This window comes from Puma concolor, chromosome D1, assembly GCF_028749965.1.
Source record: "Puma concolor isolate L17-30 chromosome D1, mPumCon1.1.hap2, whole genome shotgun sequence".
Lineage (NCBI taxonomy): Eukaryota > Metazoa > Chordata > Mammalia > Carnivora > Felidae > Puma > Puma concolor.
In genome coordinates, this window is record NC_141676.1 from 17106905 (window position 1) to 17126455 (window position 19551).

Consider the following 19551-nt stretch of genomic DNA (forward strand, 5'->3'; position numbering starts at 1 on the left):
CCCCTCTTCCCTGCTTCCTACATCTTAGCGCACCTTTTAGGTTTCCTTAACAATAGCAGTTTTAACATTGCTTTTAATTAGATGAATTAAGAATGTTCTCTGGTGTTATCACCCCCTCCCGCCCCCCTATCACCTTCAGTTCTCCATTGCTGTAAGAGCTGTGATTTCCATGGTAACGGGACTCCCAGTTGAGCTTGGCTCTCACTGGTTTGTCTGGTCAGGGGAAAGTTAGGAGCAGACCTTCCTGGGGAGTGGAGCTCTGACAGCCTTTCCAGGGGGCTACCGTAAAGCCACGAAGTGAGAAGAGCTAAAAGGTTGTTATGTTAAGGAGAGCATGAGCAAGCTTCCTGCAGAAAAGCCTAAGTGACCCCTAGCCTTGCTGGACAGAGTTGTAGCCTTCTCCTAAAGTCAAGGGCCCCAGGCTCCCCCTGCCACCTCAAGTTCTGCAGTATGTGTAAGAGGCCTTCTGTTCCCAGCCTAACTGGCTCCTTTCCTCCCTGTGGTTAACTTGCTTCCGGCCATAGAAGGGACTTGGTTATTCTTGGTAACAAATTGTTTCTCCTCGAATTCTCTTTTCTTCCCTCTTTTCTCCCCCACCCAGAGAGTTTTCAACGTCCTTTACCCCATGCCTGCCGACCAGCGGAGACATGTCAGCATCAACTCTGCCCGTTGGCTGCCCGAGCCAGGGCTTGGCCTGGCCTATGGTACCAACAAAGGAGACCTGGTGATCTGCCGACCAGAGTGAGTGGCCCAGGGCGGGCGGCAGTATGGGTGGGAGGGGGTCATCCAGGCTGAGGACGTGAGTGATCAGCACCATCTGGGGGTCTGGCCATGAGGTGGGGTCTTGTAGAAGGGAAATCGAAATTCTGCTAGAGCCTGCCTCATTCTCTGCATCACTCCATGGAGGGTCCTTTTAACTTGAGGTTGCTAGCGTTAGCTCTCCGTCCCAGAAATCTTCAAAAGACTGGTTTAGTTATTATGTCTTCTTAAACCTAAGGCAGTATTTTTTTTTCTTTGTTTTCTCTTGTTCTCTGGTTCCCTAGTGATAGTAAAATTTCCCTGCAGGCAAAAGCATAGATATCAAAGATTCTTTTCTAAACGCTTTTTGAAAAATTCAACAGGTGGTCTTAGGTTTGTATAAATGCCATTGTCATAACTTAAGAAATAAAATTGGAAATAAGAGTATTGTTAAAGCCCTAATTTGTCAGGCCACTGATCTCTAGCAGCCTGGCTCTGTGTCCTGCCTGTTTTCCTTTCTGCTTGTGCTTCATAACAGTGAAGGCAGATTGGAAAGCTCCATTTAAAATCAAAATGATTATCCGGTCTTGAAGTAAGGGGTAGGAGGGGACAGGGAACCATAGCACCTCTGTGTTGGGTCCTGATGACACCCCTTCCCCTTGTGGTGTTTTGGAGGACAGAAGTCTATTCTTTCACTTGAGACCCTGGGAGTCAGCCAGGTCTGTCATCAGTTTCCAGACCCAGCCAGGTGGGGCGCGTGAAGCTCTGTGCTTCAGTGCAGATCAGGCTGATTGCTGCGTGGGCCGCTGCAGGGTTCCAGCAGACTAAATGCCACTTCTGCCTCCAGACCGTCCTAATGCTGTCCTTCACTTGGTGCAGCGCCTTCTCCCAGGGTGTTCTGCAGATCACAGAGCATGGCGTGACTGGTCTGGTAGGGTCTCTGGCTGTTGGAAGTGTCCACTTTGCCTTTTAATAGGGCCTTTGGTGATTTTTCCTAGGGTGTGTATTTGGGTCACTTCTTGCGGCCTCGTAGATGACTGGTGACTGAGCCCTTGTCAGCTGAGCTAGGTCAGTAGCTCAGGAGAAAGGAAACCCGGTTCTAAGGGGAGCTCTTTCATTCTATCCTGAATTTTTGGAGCCCCTCCCAAAGAGAGGCTGCCATCTGAGACTGTGGTCCTGCCAGCTGCACTGTCCTCAGGCTCTGTGTCCAGAGAGCCCCTTTCGCTAGCTCCTTGTGCCTTTCCAGAACCGTGCCTGCCTCTTTGAATGACCGTGCCACTGTTAGCCCCGTCGCTGGGTCTGTCTGTCTCTGCCCTCCCTCTGGCATGACCGTAGCCGTGGAATCAGTCTGCTCTCAACTCCTTCTTTTTCCCCAAAGCACATGAGACTGCTTATCTTATCTCTGCCTCTTAGACATTTATAAGAGGACTCTAATAGACATCTTCTCCAAAGCTGGCACAGAATTCTGGACCATAATTTTATTCTTAACAACACTGTAGTTATAGGCCCTTCTTAGTCCCCATTTCCCCAAGACATCCTTCCTCAACATTATTGTCTTGTCTGTAGCTCCAGCCACTGACCTTTGTGCCAGGCAAACTCCCATCCCCGTCCCTTGCAGAAGTGGCCTGCCCCTCCCGAGGCACAGTCTCTACTTCCAGGTTGTCGTGGTCCCACAAAGGCTTTTGTGTCTGAAACCCCGGCCTCCGCACTTGGTGTGAGTCACAGACACCTCAGCCAAACATGAAGCTGGCTTTGGCCTCTCTTCTCTCTTTTCTCCCCATATGTCGTCTTCAAGATCCAGCTTCACTAGGCTGGAGCCATCCTGGGCTGCCTGGGGAACTCTTAGCTGCAGGAACTCAGGCCTCTTCCAGGAGCAAGGGAGCCACCAGTATTTGACAGCACAAACAGCGTCCCATCGCAGACCAAGTTGCGTTGGCCTGAGAGAGAGAGAGCTAGCTTGGCCTACCTGTCTTGGGGTTGCTGTTTCTCCTGATTTCTTGGGTCCTTTTGGCAAATGCCCCAAATCTTAGGGTGCGTATTTAAGGGGACTGTGCAAATTAAGACAGACATGACTCTGTCCCAAGTTGTTCAGTTTCTCTGCTTCTCAGTCCCCTTCATATCTGTGGAATTTGGCTTCAGGCAGGGAAGCCCGAGCAGTATTCCGGTAAAGAAGGAAAGACTCAACCCAGGTCTCCCAGCAGATCAGAGACAGAATTAGGCTTCCTGACTGTCTAGTCCAGAGCTCTTTCCTACAGCTGGTTTTTGTGGGGTTTTTTTTTTTAACCTTTTTTCAATCACAAACACCTTTGAAATTCTGATGGAAACAATGTACATTTTTCCGCAGAAAAACATACCACAAGAACACACGATTTCATAACTCTCTTAAGACCTCAGGTAAAGAATGCAGCTCTAGGTTACGTTGAGGCATTTAAGCGGTCAGATGATGGGGACGCGGTGGGAAATGAGAGAGGAGTGAGAACGTTCACATCTTTTGAATAGTTGGTGGTTGGTCTCTGGCCTAAAATGAGGAGAACAAATGAATAGGGAAGTAGGAGCTCAGGGTTGTGTCTCCAGTAGGCAGATGCCTGAGGCTCACCGCCCATCCCCTTGTGATACAGTTCTGGCACACCCTTTCCCGAGGGCATAGCAGCCAGCCAGCCAGCTGGGCCAGGATTACAAGCCCTCCCTCTAAAACAGGTGGCCGTCTTTGTCCACAGACACAGGCAGCTGCACCTCCGTTTTGTGCTTTCAGTCCTGCTCTTGATTTCTCCTCCATTGTCTTAGCCTCCACACTCTGTCCAAGCACAAAGACAGAGGTCACAAGCCCCTGGGGCATCTCTCGTGGCACTGAAAACCCACTGAGGTAGAACAAGGCCTAAGGAAATCCCCATTACTCCAGGGTAAGAAATTCTTAGGACAGGTGAGGAGATGAACAGCTGGCCCTGTAGCCCCTGCACAAAGCCAGTAGGGTGGCAGATAGCCCCGTCACCCCACCCTTCCCAGCAGTGAGGCGCTCCTTTCTCCTTTGCTTTGCTCCCCCACCCGCCACTCCTCCCAAGCTGCTGCTGCGCCTCTGGCTGACTGCCAGCCCAGCCAACACCCCCAGTGATAACCATAGTGGGCGTGAAGTACCAGATTGATGTGAGGGGGTGCTTGCTCACTTCCGGCTTCATAGATCAGCCCTACAAATGGGGGGGAGGTGTTGCTGGGAAGACCACTGCTTCTCAGAGTCAGCTCTGAAGACAGAATTGAGGGACTCATGCCAGAAGAAACTAGGCCGGGACCGTGGGGCATCTGGCCCCCTGGCTGAGTGTGGGGCCCTGTCAGCTCTGTCCCTTAAGAGGGAGCTACCACTGTAAACAGTGATTGCAATCAAGCATCACTGACCAAGGAGGGAAAAGGCAGACCCCCGAGTCCAAAGAGGAGCCACAGAGACTTCATGTTTCAGGCTGCCCCACAAGAGCCAGGTGCCAGCTCTTTCCCACTTTGCAGAGATAGTGGGGATAGATGCCTGTCCTTCTTTCCAAAGAGACAGCCATGTGGGCCAAGCCTCTGCAGTCATGTAAGTGACAGAAGAAAGAAGGATGTTCTCAAAGGGAATATTCCCTAGATGTTCAGAAGTTCAGGGGTGCCTGGCTAGCTCAGTCAGTGGAGCATGTGGCTCTTGATCTCAGGGTTGTGAGTTTGGGTGCCACTTTGGGTGCAGAGAATACTTAAAAATAAAATCTTTAAGGGCATCTGGGTGGCTCCGAATTTTGATCCTGGCTCAGGTCTTGATCTCACAGTCGTGAGTTCAAGCACAGCTTACAGCTGCTACTGAAGGAATCCAGGCGTGAAGTGGAAGTCCATTTGAAAAGGCTGACGCTGGGGTGCCTGTGTGGCTCAGTCGGTTAAGCATCTGACTCTTGGTTTTGGCTCAGGTCATGATCTCATGGTTCATAAGTTTGAGCCGCACGTCAGGCTCTGTGCTGACAGCTCAGAGCCTGGAGTCTGCTTTGGATTCTGTGTCTCCCTTTCTCTCTGTCCCTCCCTCGCTTGTGCTCTCTCTCTCTCTCTCTCTCTCTCTCTCTCAAAGATAAACATTTAAAAAAAAAAAAGAAAGGAAGGAAAGATTGACCCTGATTGGCCTTCCATGCTTCTTCATACTTTTGTGTATTGGTCTGGCTTCCAGGAAGAACCTAAGGCAAACAGTGACTGTTTGATCCTAAGACCCAAGGAGAAAGGAGATGAGTCAGGACCATTTTTCAGCTTGTAGATGGAAATCAGTGATACTGGGTATTGAAGGCTAACAGTCCCAGTAGCTAGAGAGTGTATCTTCAACTCTGATCCTTGGTACAGTACCTGGAATTCTATCCAAACTTTCAAAAACATGAGCTTGCTGTAGTCGAGCTGCTCTCACCACAGAAAGCAGAACAAATCAGGGTGAACAGTAGACCTGTTGGTGGGGGGGCAGAAAGGAAGGGGGGGCCTGGACGGCACATCTGCCAATCTCCATTGCCTCCTTCTGTTGGCTGTTGACCTCATCACCGAATGTCCCAAATTCACAGTTCTGAGCTCACAATGCATGCTGCCAGATGGAAAGTGTTTAGGGGACCCTTTGACCATCAGCATCATGCGAACAGTTCCAGCTCATAGAATGGGCCTTCAGGTGGCTGGTCTTCTGAGACAGGAAGGAAGGTTCTTGGTCACGCAGTGCATAGCTCGGCGTAGGTTTAGTGTGAACAGTTTGTTGTCACTAACTAGCCCTGGCTAGCAAAAATTACAGAGGAAGGATTTGGCAGGGACCCAGATGGTATTGCCACCTGTCAATAAATCTTGACAAGTTTGTAAATCAAAGGCTCCCTGGCAGCTGGCTTCACATGGTGCCTCATGCAGCCAGGACTTGGCTCATCAGAAGCTATAGTGATGACTTTGTTTTTGGAGGTCTCTGCTGTTGACCTCTAGCCATTTGCCTCTTCCCTAATGGAAGGTCCTCTCCTGTCACCTGTGCCCTGCAGTGCCCTGCTGTTCTCAGACAATGCCCACAAAAATAGCTGAATGTTCCAAAGGGGAAGGAGCTGCTCCTTCTTAAAGGGATGGTTTGAAGATCACACCAAATCCGCAGCCCAGCAGGCCCTCAGGAGTAGCCAAGAGGGGTTAGTACAGAGCAGGGAATGAAGGGTACTTGTGTCTGGCTGTGGCCCTTTCCCTCCAAAGATGCTGGTGTGCCCTCAGGTGAAGCCCAGTCCCCAGAATCTTCATGACCCTTGAAAGACAGATAAGGGGCTCAGGCCTAGGTTGGTTTCCTTTCACCTGCAGTAGCACAGCCTCCTGACACACAGTCCCTCCCCATCCGAGCCCTGTCAGGTGCCCGTCCTGGCTAATCCTGTTTAGGAAGGAAGCACCTTACTTGACTCCCCCATAGCTGTCTTTTCCTGGCTTATCCTCTTGACCCACTGGCTTTGATTTCTCTGCTTTTTTTTTTTTTTTTTTTTAATGTTTATTTATTTTTGAGAAAGAGAATGCAAGTGGGCAAGGGGCAGAGAAAGAGGGAGACACAGAATCCGAAGCAGGCTCCAGGTTCTGAGCTGGCAGCACAGAGCCTGATGCAGGGCTCGAACCCATGAACCGTAAGATCATGACCTGAGCCGAAGTCAGACACTTAACTAGTTGAGCCACCCAGGTGCCCCTGATTTCTCTGCTCTTTACTGAAGAAGTTCTGCCGTTAAAGGAAAATGACCTAGGCCTCTCAGTTGAAAAGCTAGCTTTCACTGGAGCTTGTCTTAGCTTGGGCATCCAAAGCAGACCACCACAGACTGGAGGGCTTAATCAACAGAAATTTATTTCCTCACAGCTCTGAAGGCTGAAGTCTCAGATCAGGGGCCAACATGGTTGGGTTCTTGTAAGGGCTGTCTTCTCACTGTGTCCTCACACAGTGGTGAGGAGAGAGAGCGCGTGCGTGAGATCTCTTTCTTACCCTTGTTCTTCTTTTTTCTTGTTTGTTTTTTGTTTTTTTTGTTTTAAACTTTATTTTTTTTTTTTTTCAACATTTTTTTTTTATTTATTTTTGGGACAGAGAGAGACAGAGCATGAACAGGGGAGGGGCAGAGAGAGAGGGAGACACAGAATCGGAAACAGGCTCCAGGCTCCGAGCCATCAGCCCAGAGCCTGACGTGGGGCTCGAACTCACGGACCGCGAGATCGTGACCTGGCTGAAGTCGGACGCTTAACCGACTGTGCCACCCAGGCGCCCCAAACTTTATTTTTTTTTAAGTAATCTCTACACACAGTGTGGGTCTTGAACTTTACAACCCCGAAATCAGGAGTCACATGCTCCACTGACTGAGCCAGCCAGGCACCCCATTTTCTTACTTTCTTATAAAGCCACAGCTCTGTTGGATTAGAGTCTTACCTGCATGACCTCATTTCACCTTAACTACCTCCTAAAGACCCTATGTCCAGCTATAGTCACACTGGGGGATAGTGTTCCAATATATGGATTTGGGGGGGTACAGTTCAGTCCACGGCTGTGCTCTTCAAGCACAGTGCTCATGCCCTGTCTCATTTAAAAGCAGAACTGGCTGTTTTGAGTATCTCTTAACAGTCTCCACAGGGACACCAGAGTTCTGGTTTTTTTGTTTTTTTGTTTTTTAATTTTCAAGTGAGGTCTGTGCCCAGGGTGGGGCTTGAACTCATGATCCCGAGGTCCAGGAGTCTCATGCTCATCGCACTGAGCCAGCTGGACGCCCCAGGGACACCAAAGTTCTGATGGGCCCAGACACCTCTTCCTCATCTCCTATCCACACCTTCAGCACAGCACCCCACCCTCAACCACAGTGACTGCTAGGTAACGCCTCTTCCTGGAAAGAATCTTTAAAAGCAAAGCAGTCTGTGTAACGGGGCTGCTGCCTGTGATGGTAAGTCATCATGGAAACGTCAGAAGCCACTGCTTCCCTCCTGGCAGCGGTGCCCTATGACAGAACCGCTTGATGGTCCATTACAGGGAAAGGAGGAAGCAGGGCAAGGTTGGCAATCTGGAGAACTGGACAGATAGAAACTCCTCTCCGCTGTCAGCAGTGCGGCCAGTGGCCACTCGAGGGTCTCTCTTCTACGCCAGTAGAAAGTATGGGGACACTCACAGGGCCGTCTTCTCTAGGAGCACCTTTCCCCACTGCTAGCCCAGCCTGCCCTGGCAAAGGAGGCTCTAGGTCTAGAATAGAAAGCCTTGTGGACTATTCTGGCTCAGTGGGGGCTTTTCCCTGCTTAGACTTCTGAGCTCCAGGCAAATTAAGAATGGCAAGATGCCCTGGTTTTCCTTCCTCCCTGCCCCACGGCAGCAGGGAAGACCCAGTGGCAGGAGCCTGTGCTTTCTCTATTTCGGATCACTAAGCCCACACTTGAGGCAGGGCTGTCTGTGGCACCCCGTCCCTCCAGGGCCTCCCCAGTCTCTCATTTGCTATCTTAGCTCCTTTCTTTATGCCTGAAGAACACTCAGCCCACTGCCTGCGTACAGTGTGGCTATTTTTTAGCTATCTCTTAGGCCTGAGGAGGAGCTGGTGAGGCACTGTTCAGAGGAAGGAAGAGGCTAAAAACCCACCACTACAGGCATTTGGGCTGTTGGAGATTTGTCTGCACTGCTCCAGCACTGCGCTTCCTGGTGGAAATCTCCAGTCCTTGTCTCAGCTCAGCCCCAAGAGAGACAAAGGAGAGATGAAGGAGGGCTACCAAGCCACAGGCCACAGAGCCTAGGAGGTGTAAGGAGTTCTGGCCATTCTCTTTCTAATGCTCTCCACCTTTTCTCCTCCACCCTTCCCAACTGCTTTTCAGGGCCTTGAACTCTGGTGTTGAGTACTACTGGGACCAGCTAAACGAGACTGTCTTCACTGTCCACTCCAGCAGCAGGAGCAGTGAAAGGCCAGGGTGAGTTTGGGAAGGAGGAGGGCACAGCTGTTGGAGGCCTGTCCCTTCCTCCTGTTTCCAGTGGGCTCTCAAGCAGTGCCCTCAGACTGCTCCGGGGCTCTCTGGGTGCCTCTCCTCAGCCACAGCAGCTCCTCTTTGATCTGCTTCATGCATTGAGCTTTTGCACACAGTTGGATTCGAGAAAAGTATTCTATGGCAAAGGACGAGAACATGCTCTGCTCTTAGAGTCTTGACTGAGAATAAGCTAGGACATCCTGTGGGCTTCTCCCATCCTGGCCATGGTATCTGGGCACACTGGGGTGACGGGAGAAGACAGAGCACTAGGGAGGGATGCTGTCCACAAGAAGAGTGCTGGGAGCCCAGGGAGAATCTGTGGACAATACCGCAGGTGACCAGGGCCTCAGGGACCAAGCTGCCCGGAGCTAGCACCCAGGGACAGACACATCCCAGGAGCCAGTTAGAGTAGGAACCTCGTACTGATCCTCTTATCAATGTATTAAGGAAGACTGAAACATGAGAAAAAAGTGATATGGGTCAGTAATACATGCAAGGGCATCACTGCTTCCTAGAAGAATTACAGGACATGGCTAGAAGAATAGTCCCCAGAAGCAGCTAGAAATGAGTAGCTGGTGACTGTCATGGAAGTCCTGGGCCCCCTCTGCTGCCAGCTGTATCTATCCCAAGGGTCAGTGCCTGGGAAATGTGCAAGGAAAGGGGTGCTAGCTTTGGGCCTGGGCGTTATTCATAGGTCAGCTGGACTGCCTACCTTCAAGGGTCTGTTGTCAGAAGGCCCTAAAGGAGGAGCCCAGAAGGGCCTCATAAGAATCCTGATGCTTTTCCTCCAAAGTGGAGATCCAGTGGAAATTCCAGGAATTTAAACTGGAATCTTGTCAGCATATAGTTAGAAGGAAGGAAGGAAAAGCTAAGAGAGGAAAGGTCCCTTCTACTGCTCACCCTTTGTCCCACAGATCTCTCAGCTGGTGGCTTCCTGAACATGGATAAGAGGTGTTCTTTTTTTTTTTTTTTAATGTTTATTTATTTTTGAGAGAGAGACGGAGTCTCTGAGAGAGAGGGAGACACAGAATCCGAAGCAGGCTCCAGGCTCCAAGCTGTGAGCACGGAGCCTGATGCGGGGCTCGAACTCTTGAACCACGAGATCTTGACCTGAGCCGAAGTCAGATGCTTAACCGACTGAGCCACCCAGGCGCCCCTAAGAGTCTTAAGATGAGCCTTCTCTACCTCCCCAGAAAAATCCTCATTGTTTAAGGGAGTGACTGCACTAACTGGCTTTGCAAAATTGGATGGTTCTGCAGCTTCCTCTCATTGTCCCAGAGCTTGCCCTGATCTGGAGGAGAAAGGACACAGCTGAGTTAACTACTTTTGGGAGGTAGCTGCAGCAGCACAGGGCTTCTTTCTCGTCTTAGCCTGTGGGCCCTGGTCCAGGGGACTGTTCCCTGAGGAGTGGCGTGGAACAAGTGGAACTCTATGAGGCCTACTGTCCCAAATCCTGCCTGACTTCAGTCTGCCCTTCCCTCCCTAGAACCAGCAGAGCCACGTGGAGGACTGACAGAGACATGGGTCTGATGAATGCAATTGGGCTGCAACCCCGGAACCCCACCACATCAGTGACATCTCAGGGCACCCAGACTCTGGCCCTTCAGCTGCAGAATGCAGAAACACAGACGGAGAGGGAGATACAGGAGCCAGGGACAGCAGCTTTGGGTCCCGGTGAAGGTAAGAGTCACGTAACACCAGAGGGGAAATATGACTGGGAATGGGCAGTTGGGACCTTCATCACCCCTCCTGGTCTGTCCGCAGAGACCGTGGTGCTGAGAAAGGGCCCTCCCCTCTCAGAATGACTACCCTCTGACTGCTTGGGGAATGTTCCCCTGGTGGCGTTAGGAGCCTCCTCAGGCAGGAACAGCATCTCCCTGATCTGGGTCACTGTTTCCACCCAGTGGAAGCTGAGTTGCTCTTACAGCTTTGCTCCACTCCCACCAAGTACCCTGACCTCCTCCTCCTCTAAAACTTGGAGGACCCAAGTTGTTCTTCCAGAGAGAGCACACAGGAAGTAGTGTAGATGGGAAAGACTGCAAGAGAGACTCACTGGTGCGAGCTCTTATTCCACGGACAAGCACACCAGACCTTGGGCTTCCAGGACCAGCCCACAGGATAGCTTGTCAAGCTGCTATTACACCCATGGCTCCTTGCCCTTCTGGCTACAGCCGGCATACCAGCAGCCCCGTCCTTCACCTACCTCAGGTGTAGCTCAGCCAGCATCAGCCCTGGCTCTGTGCTGGCCTCACACTTCTGAGAACCAATTAGCACTTCCCAGCGGTAGAGCTCGAGCCACTTTGGAGTCTGTCGACAGCTGTGTTAAGCAGGCTGTTCTCACTCAGTCACTCTCCTTACCCCCACCCCAGCCCCCTTGCCGGTTGGAGCTCCAAACAAGGCAGCAGCCTCCAGCCAGACACATATGCTTTAGGTCTGTGTTGAGCCATTTGCTCAAAAAAACGTCCACAGAAGGAAAAGCCATGGTGTGCATGAGGCGTGTAACAAATTCACCTGTGTCTCCCCCAGGGAATAGCTTTTCACACTCTAGTCACCCCACAGGGCACAAGTTGAATCCTTTTTTGGTCTGTGGCCCAGGCCACCTCCCCAGCTGAGGCCCGTGACTCTTTGTGGGGTTCTCGCCAGTTTCAGAGGCCTGAACCTCATTCCCTTCCTGTCTCCCCCGCCGTAAAGGAGAGCAGGTGGTGGAGGGTGAACCATTCGGAGGCCAGAAGCACTCTTCAGCAAGAGTAGCCATCTGGCGCTGAAGTGTGGGCAGAGTAGGCTTGGATAGCTCTCTGCATCTGTCTGAGGCCCGGTGACCTTTGCCTAGAGCTCGGGAGCACAACCCTTCTTAGCATCCCAGTCCTTTGCAGAAGACCCTCACCTAGACAGAAGTAAGGGAGAGGTGTGGGTTGCAGGGAAGGGTGTCACTGGCCAGCCTCATGTCTCCTGGGGCTAGGAGCCTTGTTCTGAGGTGCTTAATTACCCCACTGGACCACCTACCACTCCTACCACTCTGGTAGCAAGGCAAGGGACCGGGAAGCAAGAGTCTCCTTGGGTGCAGGTGTCCTCCCTGGCCCCCCCCAATCCCCTTCCAGCAGGCAGGCATGGCAGCTCTGCACATCCCCACCCCCACCCCTGCCTCCTCTCTCACCTTACTGGCAAACTGGCGGCCACACCTGCCGGAACATGTAGAAGAAACCTTTAGTTAAGTTAGCTAACCCTTCTTGTTGGCGTAGCTAGGAGGTGGGGCCAGGAGGGGTACATCCCTACTCACTAGAGGCCCAGCTAGATTAGTGAGGCAGGCAGCTCTACCTGAGTAATTCACACTCTGGGGCTGCCTGTCCCTTAGCCCCTTCCCCGTCAACACCAAAAGGTTCCCGGGCTACTACTCATTATCTTGCTCTATAAAAATTTGATTAAAACCCATTCCGCTCATTCTAGGATGTCCAGGAAGAGCCTGCCCCAGGGGGAATTTGCAGGTGTCAGCTTTTTAGCTTGTCCACCTTTAAACCTTCCCTGCCCTGTCACTCAGAAAGGGAGGGGTGTGTTCCCAGGGCTCACTGCTTGCTCCCCTCACTGAAACAGTGTCCGCCTGGCATACAGTAGGTGGTCAGGAAGTGTGTGGAATGAATGGACTTAACGGAGCAAGAGCCCACCCCTGAGCGTGGCTGTGCTGTACTCTTCTGTCTCTGATCTCGGAGGAGGCTTGCCCGGGGCTCCTTCTTGTCTGGTGAAGATGAGAGTTATTAGCCCCACTGCAGTAGCCTGGGCCCGGGGCCAGAGAAAAGTGAATGTGGAAAGTGAGGGACTAGAAAGCCAGCGGGTCCCCTGAGGGCAGGAAGCACAGCTCCTCTTCCCACTCAGCCTGGCTCCCCTCTTCTGGTCAGTGACAGCCCCAGAATTAAATGCAGTTACAGGGCATTTATGGGAATTTGCTGATCCCATCCTGGCATCCACATCCAGAAAGTACCTTAGAACTTGCCAAGGAAAAAATGTCCTGTCAACACTAACTCAATTTCCCATTTTTCAAAGACAAAAAGAAATGCTTTTGCTAGGGAAAGAGACAGTAGAATTAACCTCTGTGGCCACCACTGCTCCTCGAGCTAATAGCTTGGATCCCCAGCCACGGCTGCCTTTTCCTTTAGGCCCCAGTGTGTTTTTTTCTTGAAGAATGTGCCAGCTGCCTCCAGTGCCAGCTCTTAGCCTTGGCTTAGGGTTCCCGAGAGAGAAGCACAGCTCACAGCTGTGTGCACAAGCATGAGGAAGTCGTCTATGGGCACAGTTTAACTTCTTCCATCTAGTCTCTTTTGAGCACTTACTTTATGGATGATACTGTGTTAGGCACCATGAATCCAAAGGTGTTGCAGAGAGAATCCGATTCAGAGATGAAGCCATCATCTCTCCCTTCAAAAAGCAAGTCCAGGGGCAACTGGGTGGCTCAGTCTGCTGCGCATCCAACTTTGACTCAGGTCACAGTCTCGAGGTTCTTGGGTTTGAGCCCCACATTGGACTCCGTGCTGACAGCTCGGAGCCTGCCTGGGATTCTCTCTCAGTCTCTCTCGCTCTTAAAATTTAAAAAAAAAAAAAAAAAAAAATCCAGAAAGGAAACAAACACGTAAGTACTTCTCCCATAGCAGAGGAGCGACATGTGACTAGGTTTCAGAAACTGCCTTAAGTCTGAAGCACCTGTAAGCAGCCTGGGAGCCCTTTTATTCAGCCACACATTCACGTGACAAATAGACACTAAGTGCAAAGCCGTGCATTAGACACTGGACCCAAAGATAAATAAAACTTATTCTGAGACCTTCAGGGACTTGGAGACCAGAAGGGAGATGCCACAGCCACAGATAACTCACACAGAGAAGAGTGGGACACTTCGAGGGCTCAGGGAGAGAGCTGGTGGGGTGGTATTTACATTGACTTTGACATCCACAGTGTGTCCCTGGTGTACCTGAGCAGGGGATTGGAAGGCACACAGAAGTGCCTAGTTGGGTTTGGTGTGGTCATTGGTGCAAGAAGAGGGGATAGTCTGGGAAGTGGCTCGGACCTGACCAGAGGGCCCTTAAATGTAATGCTAAGGCATCCTGACAGCTTTGAGGGCTTTTGTTGCTGCTGGGTTTTAAACAGATTGTGGACTTAACCAGAACTCAGTGAATCCGAGATTAATTAGAATGGTAATAGCAGCGTGGAGGCTGGGTGGAAAGGGGAGAGATCAGCAAGATCAGGGAATACAGCCACAGTCATGGTGAGAGGTGGCCAAGACCAGAGCCATGGGTGCAGTGGGAAAGGGCAGGCGGGGCCGGGCTCCCTGAGGGCCTGGCTATGGCACCTCCCTTAGGGCGCCAAGGCAGCCCTGTCCTGCCCCTGGAAGTGAGCTACATGAGAAGAGCTGATAGTTCACCAGGCACAGAGCCCAGCACAATGAGTTCCAGTGCCAGCGGGCCTTGGGCCAGCCCACTGCACATCCCAGACCCAGCTGGGGAGGCCCTCAGTGCACAGAGTTCTTGGAAAGCAGTGGGGGTGGCAGTGAGCACAAGGAGGTCCCCAGGGGGCCTCGCCAGGCAGCTCTTTTGGCTCACAGGGTGGTAGCTCTGCTGGCACTGAGGCCCTAGGTTGACCTTTCCTCTTACCCTCTGCCCCACTGTGGGAAGGCTTCTCCCCCTGAGAGAAGTGCTGAGAACCTTTCAGATCCTTTTCTTCTGCCCTGGGAGTTGGCACTGAGCTTTCTGAGGGGGAAGCTTGGAAGGGCAGCCACCTTGAGGGCCGGCAGGTGGCGGGGGCGGGGGGCGGTGGATAAGTAGAGTGGACTGGGAAAAACAAGCCGCACATAAGTGAAAACCCAGGCAGAGTCCCCGCTGCTTAATGTTGATGAGAATCATCTAAGACCCATAACATGAGACTGCCAAGCACTAACAAGGAGGGAAAGATCTAATGGGGCTTTAGACACCATGAAGCTGTGAAACTGGCTGGAAATGCAGCTCTAACAAGGAAAGCGGAGAAAAGGGACTGGACAGGGAGGGAACAAAAAAAGTCTTACAAAAATAGCTGTTGACAATAAGTACTCAAAAAAGAAAAACCCTCACCATCAGCGCCCCCAAATCTGCAAAATCCCAAAATGGCCAGCAAGTAGCCAAAGGAAATAAATTGATAGTTCAGTAGTGCCAGCCCTAGCAGCCCAGGAGCCTTGATCATAGTTGCCCACAGCCTCAGATCAGCCCACCGAGGGCTGAGCACAGGCGGAGGGAAGGTCCTCAGGACAGAGCCCCACTCACAGACCTCAGGTTAATCACTACAGCCACCACTGACTGAGTGCCCACTGTGTGCCATTATCTCATTTCCTCTACCCTGTGTAAGCTAGTTGTTTTCATCCCTTTTATAAAGTCTGGAAACTGAAGGAGGTGGATGTTAAGCGACTTGTTCAAGGTCACACAGCTAGTGAGTGCGGGACAGATTTGAGCCTAAGTCTCCTCTGCTCCCACACAAAGGAATGCTCATGCCTTTGGGGAAGGAACAGAACCTTCTTTCTCTCCCTGGAGATGCGGGCTGAAGCCTCAGGTCTGGGCAGTTGGCTGTCTCCAGGGGAAGATGAGGGTATCAGGCATCCAGCCCAGCCCAAGGAGAATAGTAAATGGGAAACAGCTTGGGAAAGCGGGTGGGGAAAGGAGGAAGAGAGGAGACAGAATACCTTCTAGGGAACAGTAAAAAATCCAGTCTTCCTTGTGGACTTTTAGAAAGTAAACAAAACACAGAAAAGACAGTTTTGAAATGAAGTAGAGCAGACTGTTTGCTTTTGGGCCTTACCCTGTAGTTGCCCTCTCTTTCTACAGACCAGGCAGCATGCCCTGTCCGGGGCTGGGTCTCCCAGGTTACCCAAGACAGGCAGAGGGCAGACAAACAAGCCATCTGCATCCACCTCAGTCCCCTTCACTCGTGTGGTAATTAGTCTGCCACTTGTGTCGGAAGGGTCTTCTGGTCCAGCTCTGCTTCTTAACTGGCTGAGTGGCCTTGGCCACCTCATGCCATCCTAAGCCTCAGTTTCCCCACTGGTAAAACAGAAATGGAAATGATGATCATTTGGGGAGTCTTGTCTAGCTTTCAAGTCTCTGATTCTCAGAAGGAGGGAATTAGACTCTTCTCATTTTTGCTTTTGGCAAAGAATCCCCCAGCTCCTACTCACAGTGGCCTGCCTGCCTCAGAGGCTCCAGCCAGCCACGAATTCCCTCTGTCTTGTGTTCCATGCCTTCCAGGTGAGGGCTCGGAGTCTGGTGCGAGCGGGGAAGATGCCCTCAGCAGGATCCAGCGGCTGATGGCAGAAGGGGGCATGACAGCTGTGGTGCAGCGAGAGCAGAGCACCACCATGGCCTCCATGGGCGGCTTCGGCAACAGCATCATCGTCAGCCACCGCATCCACCGTGGCTCCCAGACGGGCGCTGAGCCCGCGTCCGCCCGCGCCTCCTCGCCCCGGCCCTCCGCCTCTCGGGGACTGCTCCCGGAGCCTGGGCAGCTGGCAGAGCGGGGCCTGAGCCCCCGGACAGCCTGCTGGGACCAGCCTGGTGTCCCTGGGCGGGAGCTGCCCCAGCCCACCCTGCCCTCTTCCTCCCCTGTCCCCGCCCCCCTCCCCCTCCCCCTTCCCAGCACCGAAGGACCAGCCCTGCACTGCGACCTGACCAATAACAACCACCTTGCTGATGGCGGTGGTGGCAGCAGGGGGGAAGCTGCAGGCCCCAGCAGGGAGCCACGGAACAGGTAGAGACACACGTGTGTACTGGTGCTTCCCCTCGAACCGCTGAGCAGAAACCGGACCTCACAGCTGACTCGGAACTGTACACGCGGAAGAGCTGCGGGCTGCATCAGGGAACAGGAGCAAGAGGGTGGGGGGTCGAGAGGAAGTCAGAGTCAGTGGGCATGAGGCAGTCGAATGGGCAAGGCTTGCCTCAGGGGACTAGAACCTTCCAGGATCTGGAGCCCAGGGGAGCCATGCTGCTGTGCTACGTGTGAATGGAGGAGGAAGTGGCTATCCCTGCCATGAACCCCCCCTTTCTCTTAGAAACATGGCTTAAGAGACTCGCCCCTGGGCAGAGAGCCTTAGAAGGGTGAACCGTCTTCCAGATCTGGGCCAAACCATCCTGGACAGTGGCCAGTGGGGCACCTTTGCCCTGACTACCTGTTGCATGGGCAGAGCCACTAGGAGCCCAAGAGCAGGAGGAGCAGCCTGGCCCCCAGGAACCACCTCCATCTCTGAGCCTTCCAGAGCTTCAGCCTCTCTGTATCATCTTATCCCCTAGAGACCACAGTCAGGGTCAGGCCAGGCTCCCAGATTCCTGAGGACAGGGACTTCCTGCACTTACTGATGGGGGACAACCATGGAGTGAAGGGAGGGGGGGCAGCCTGCTTGCCTGATAGAGGATAGAGTCAAGGGATGGTGGGCAGGTCCTCACTCAGGAGTGGGGGGTGTAGGCTGGCCGGCCCCCAGGGCTTGTCCACCAGGCTCCTCTCCCCCGGCCCCCAGGCCCTCAGAGCAGCACCTGTGGGTGGCAGTATTAGCTGAGCCTAGGCCAAAGCCAGCCCAAGGCTGGGGGAGGGGATGAGACTCCAGGTCAGAATGTGAGGTCTCGGTCTGTGATTTAAGGTGTTGCATGTGGAATCTTGAACTGTACGTGTAGTTTCTAGTGGAGAAATCAAGGCTCTGATTATTTTGTTTTTAGTATGAAAATGTGATTTCTTTTCTGTTTGTAACTCATCATAGAAACATTGTGGTGGGAGGAGAGGGGATAGTCTGACTGCTAATGAGGGAAACACCAAAGATCTACATCATTAAAGTGATGACATGGCCCTCACCAGGCTCTTCTCTGTTTGTTTCCATGGAGGATGGAGGAGGGGGTGGTGATTGGTAGGGGGCAGCGTCATTGAACCAAGCTGGGCCCAGGTTCTCTCAGGCACTGTTTCTGGGGCTGCTGTCCTACGTGGGGAGCCCCATCTGTCCCCTCAGAAGAAGCTGGCTTCGTACTACGTCTCTGTACCGCCACCCCCTGCTTGCCCCAGGTCTGCTAACGATTAGGGCAGCCTTAACAGGGACAGGTGGGTATGTAGGAATGACAGAAGGTCACTGTTGATTGCTTCCTACCCAGGACTGTGGGTCTGGAATGAAGATGTAACTGGCCAAAAAGCCGGGTCCCCTCTAGTCTCCAGAAACCACCCATAATGGGTGTCTGGGCTGGCCAGGAAGGGAGCTTGGTCTTGTCTACAGGCATCCCTCAAAATGCCATTTGCTAGAAAGTAGGGGAAAGATATTTGCCCCACTCTTACAGAAGTGCACAGGAAAAACAGAGCCACCCCAGGGATTTTTGCCAGCAACAGCTATTTCTTGACTGTCTCTTGTGTGCCTCTGTCCCAGATGCTATGGGGCATGTAGAATTACAGATTCTATCCCAAAAGGGACAAAACCAAAAGATCAAATGGTTGAGCAAGTAATACAAAACAGTGTGAAAATGTGAAGAGTTATTACATAGTCACAAACACTGGAATTTTCTAGCAAATTGTAAGAGTGGACTCTGGACTAAAAGACACATCAGCTAGCTGTGTGACCTTGGGCAAGCCTTTTCTTTGCTTCGCTTTCCTCCCTTGTAGTAGGATACAGGGCTTGGATTATGTAACCTCTTAAAGTTACTTGCAGCTCTATAATTTCGAGTCATTCGAGGTCAGAGAGCACTGGAGCGGTTAGGACCAGGCTTCCTTGAAGAGGTGGGGATATGAGTTACTGAAGGATGGAAGAAGAGCACCCCACTGCAATCCCTGCACTCTACCCACATGTTCCACCCCCCAGGGAGAGGAAGAATTCCTTGTTTTGACAGTAGGGACTATGAATTTGTTTAGTGTAAACCATGCGCCAAGGATTCTTATTTTGATTCTCATCACAAAAGCCCTCTGAGTACTGGTGTTACCCCCAGACCACACATCTAACTGATGGAGCCAGGATTTAAACCCAGAGGGGAACCCTACTTTGTTATTTTGGAAAACAGGGTATGAAGAAGCCTTGTGGATGAGATGATCCAAATTTGGTCCTGTCTGCCTTGCGTCTGCCCTGTCTGGCCAAGGATGAACCCAGCAGCTACCTCTCGGAGGCTCCTACAGCCTTTCCGTCTCCATATCAACCCCTTTCCTTGGAAAGCCCTTGCCTGGTGGATAGAATCCTCTACTAGTAGTAAAGCCTCCGGGCCCCTTCTCGTAACAAGTTGGGTCAGCAGGGCAGAGCTTGGCAATCCCATCTAGAGACAAGGAATTAGGTTCAGAGAAGTTCTATGGACCCAAGTTGTCTGTGGAGCCAATTGGCCCCAAGGGCCCAGGACAAAATTAGGTCCCTTGGCTCTCCACAGTCCTGTCGGTTCTGAATTGGAGGGGTCAACCCCACCCAATGGTAAGGATTTCAGGGAAATGGAAGCAGCTTTGCCTGATACAGTTTCTTTGGAACTCAAGGCAACGGTTGGAGACATCTCTGGTTTCTGTGGCTTTCCGTCCTTAGCCTGGCTTGTTTCCCTTGTTTAAGGGAAACACTGTTTAAGTATCTGGCCTCCCCAACCCCTCCATTCCACACACACATAACACTACCACCTTCCTAGGAGCGCTACCCTGTCCTGGACCCTAGGAGAGATATGACAAAGTGGAACAAAGGCAGGACTGTCATCTGATTGTCCTAGGAACCAACTGAGCCTGTTTCCTCACCTGTGAAGTGGGGGCAAGAACAATAGCTTCTTTGGACATTGGTTATGAGGCTCATGGGAGACCAGATCATTCATGTAAAGGACGATGGCTTCTCACTCTTACCTAGACAGCCAACTCCAGCTGCCCTGGGGAGCACTG

The 19551-nt window shown here is 52.0% G+C and overlaps 1 protein-coding gene across 9 annotated transcripts in view; it reads left to right on the forward strand.

Annotated features, from left to right (window-relative positions):
* AMBRA1 (autophagy and beclin 1 regulator 1) overlaps positions 1 to 17531 on the forward strand; it is a 178816-nt gene extending 161285 nt beyond the window's left edge. For 8 of the 9 annotated variants that reach the window (XM_086677555.1, XM_086677551.1, XM_086677554.1 and 5 more), the window contains 4 exons: positions 602 to 741; positions 8545 to 8637; positions 10178 to 10371; positions 15942 to 17531. In XM_086677555.1, the coding sequence (XP_086533681.1) occupies positions 602 to 741; positions 8545 to 8637; positions 10178 to 10371; positions 15942 to 16444 (930 nt within the window). In that variant the 3' untranslated portion in view covers positions 16445 to 17531. Of the gene's footprint in view, positions 1 to 601; positions 742 to 8544; positions 8638 to 10177; positions 10372 to 15941 lie in introns of those variants that run through there. The other variant, XR_015240845.1, reaches the window with a different exon arrangement.
* The last annotated feature ends 2020 nt before the right edge of the window (positions 17532 to 19551 follow it).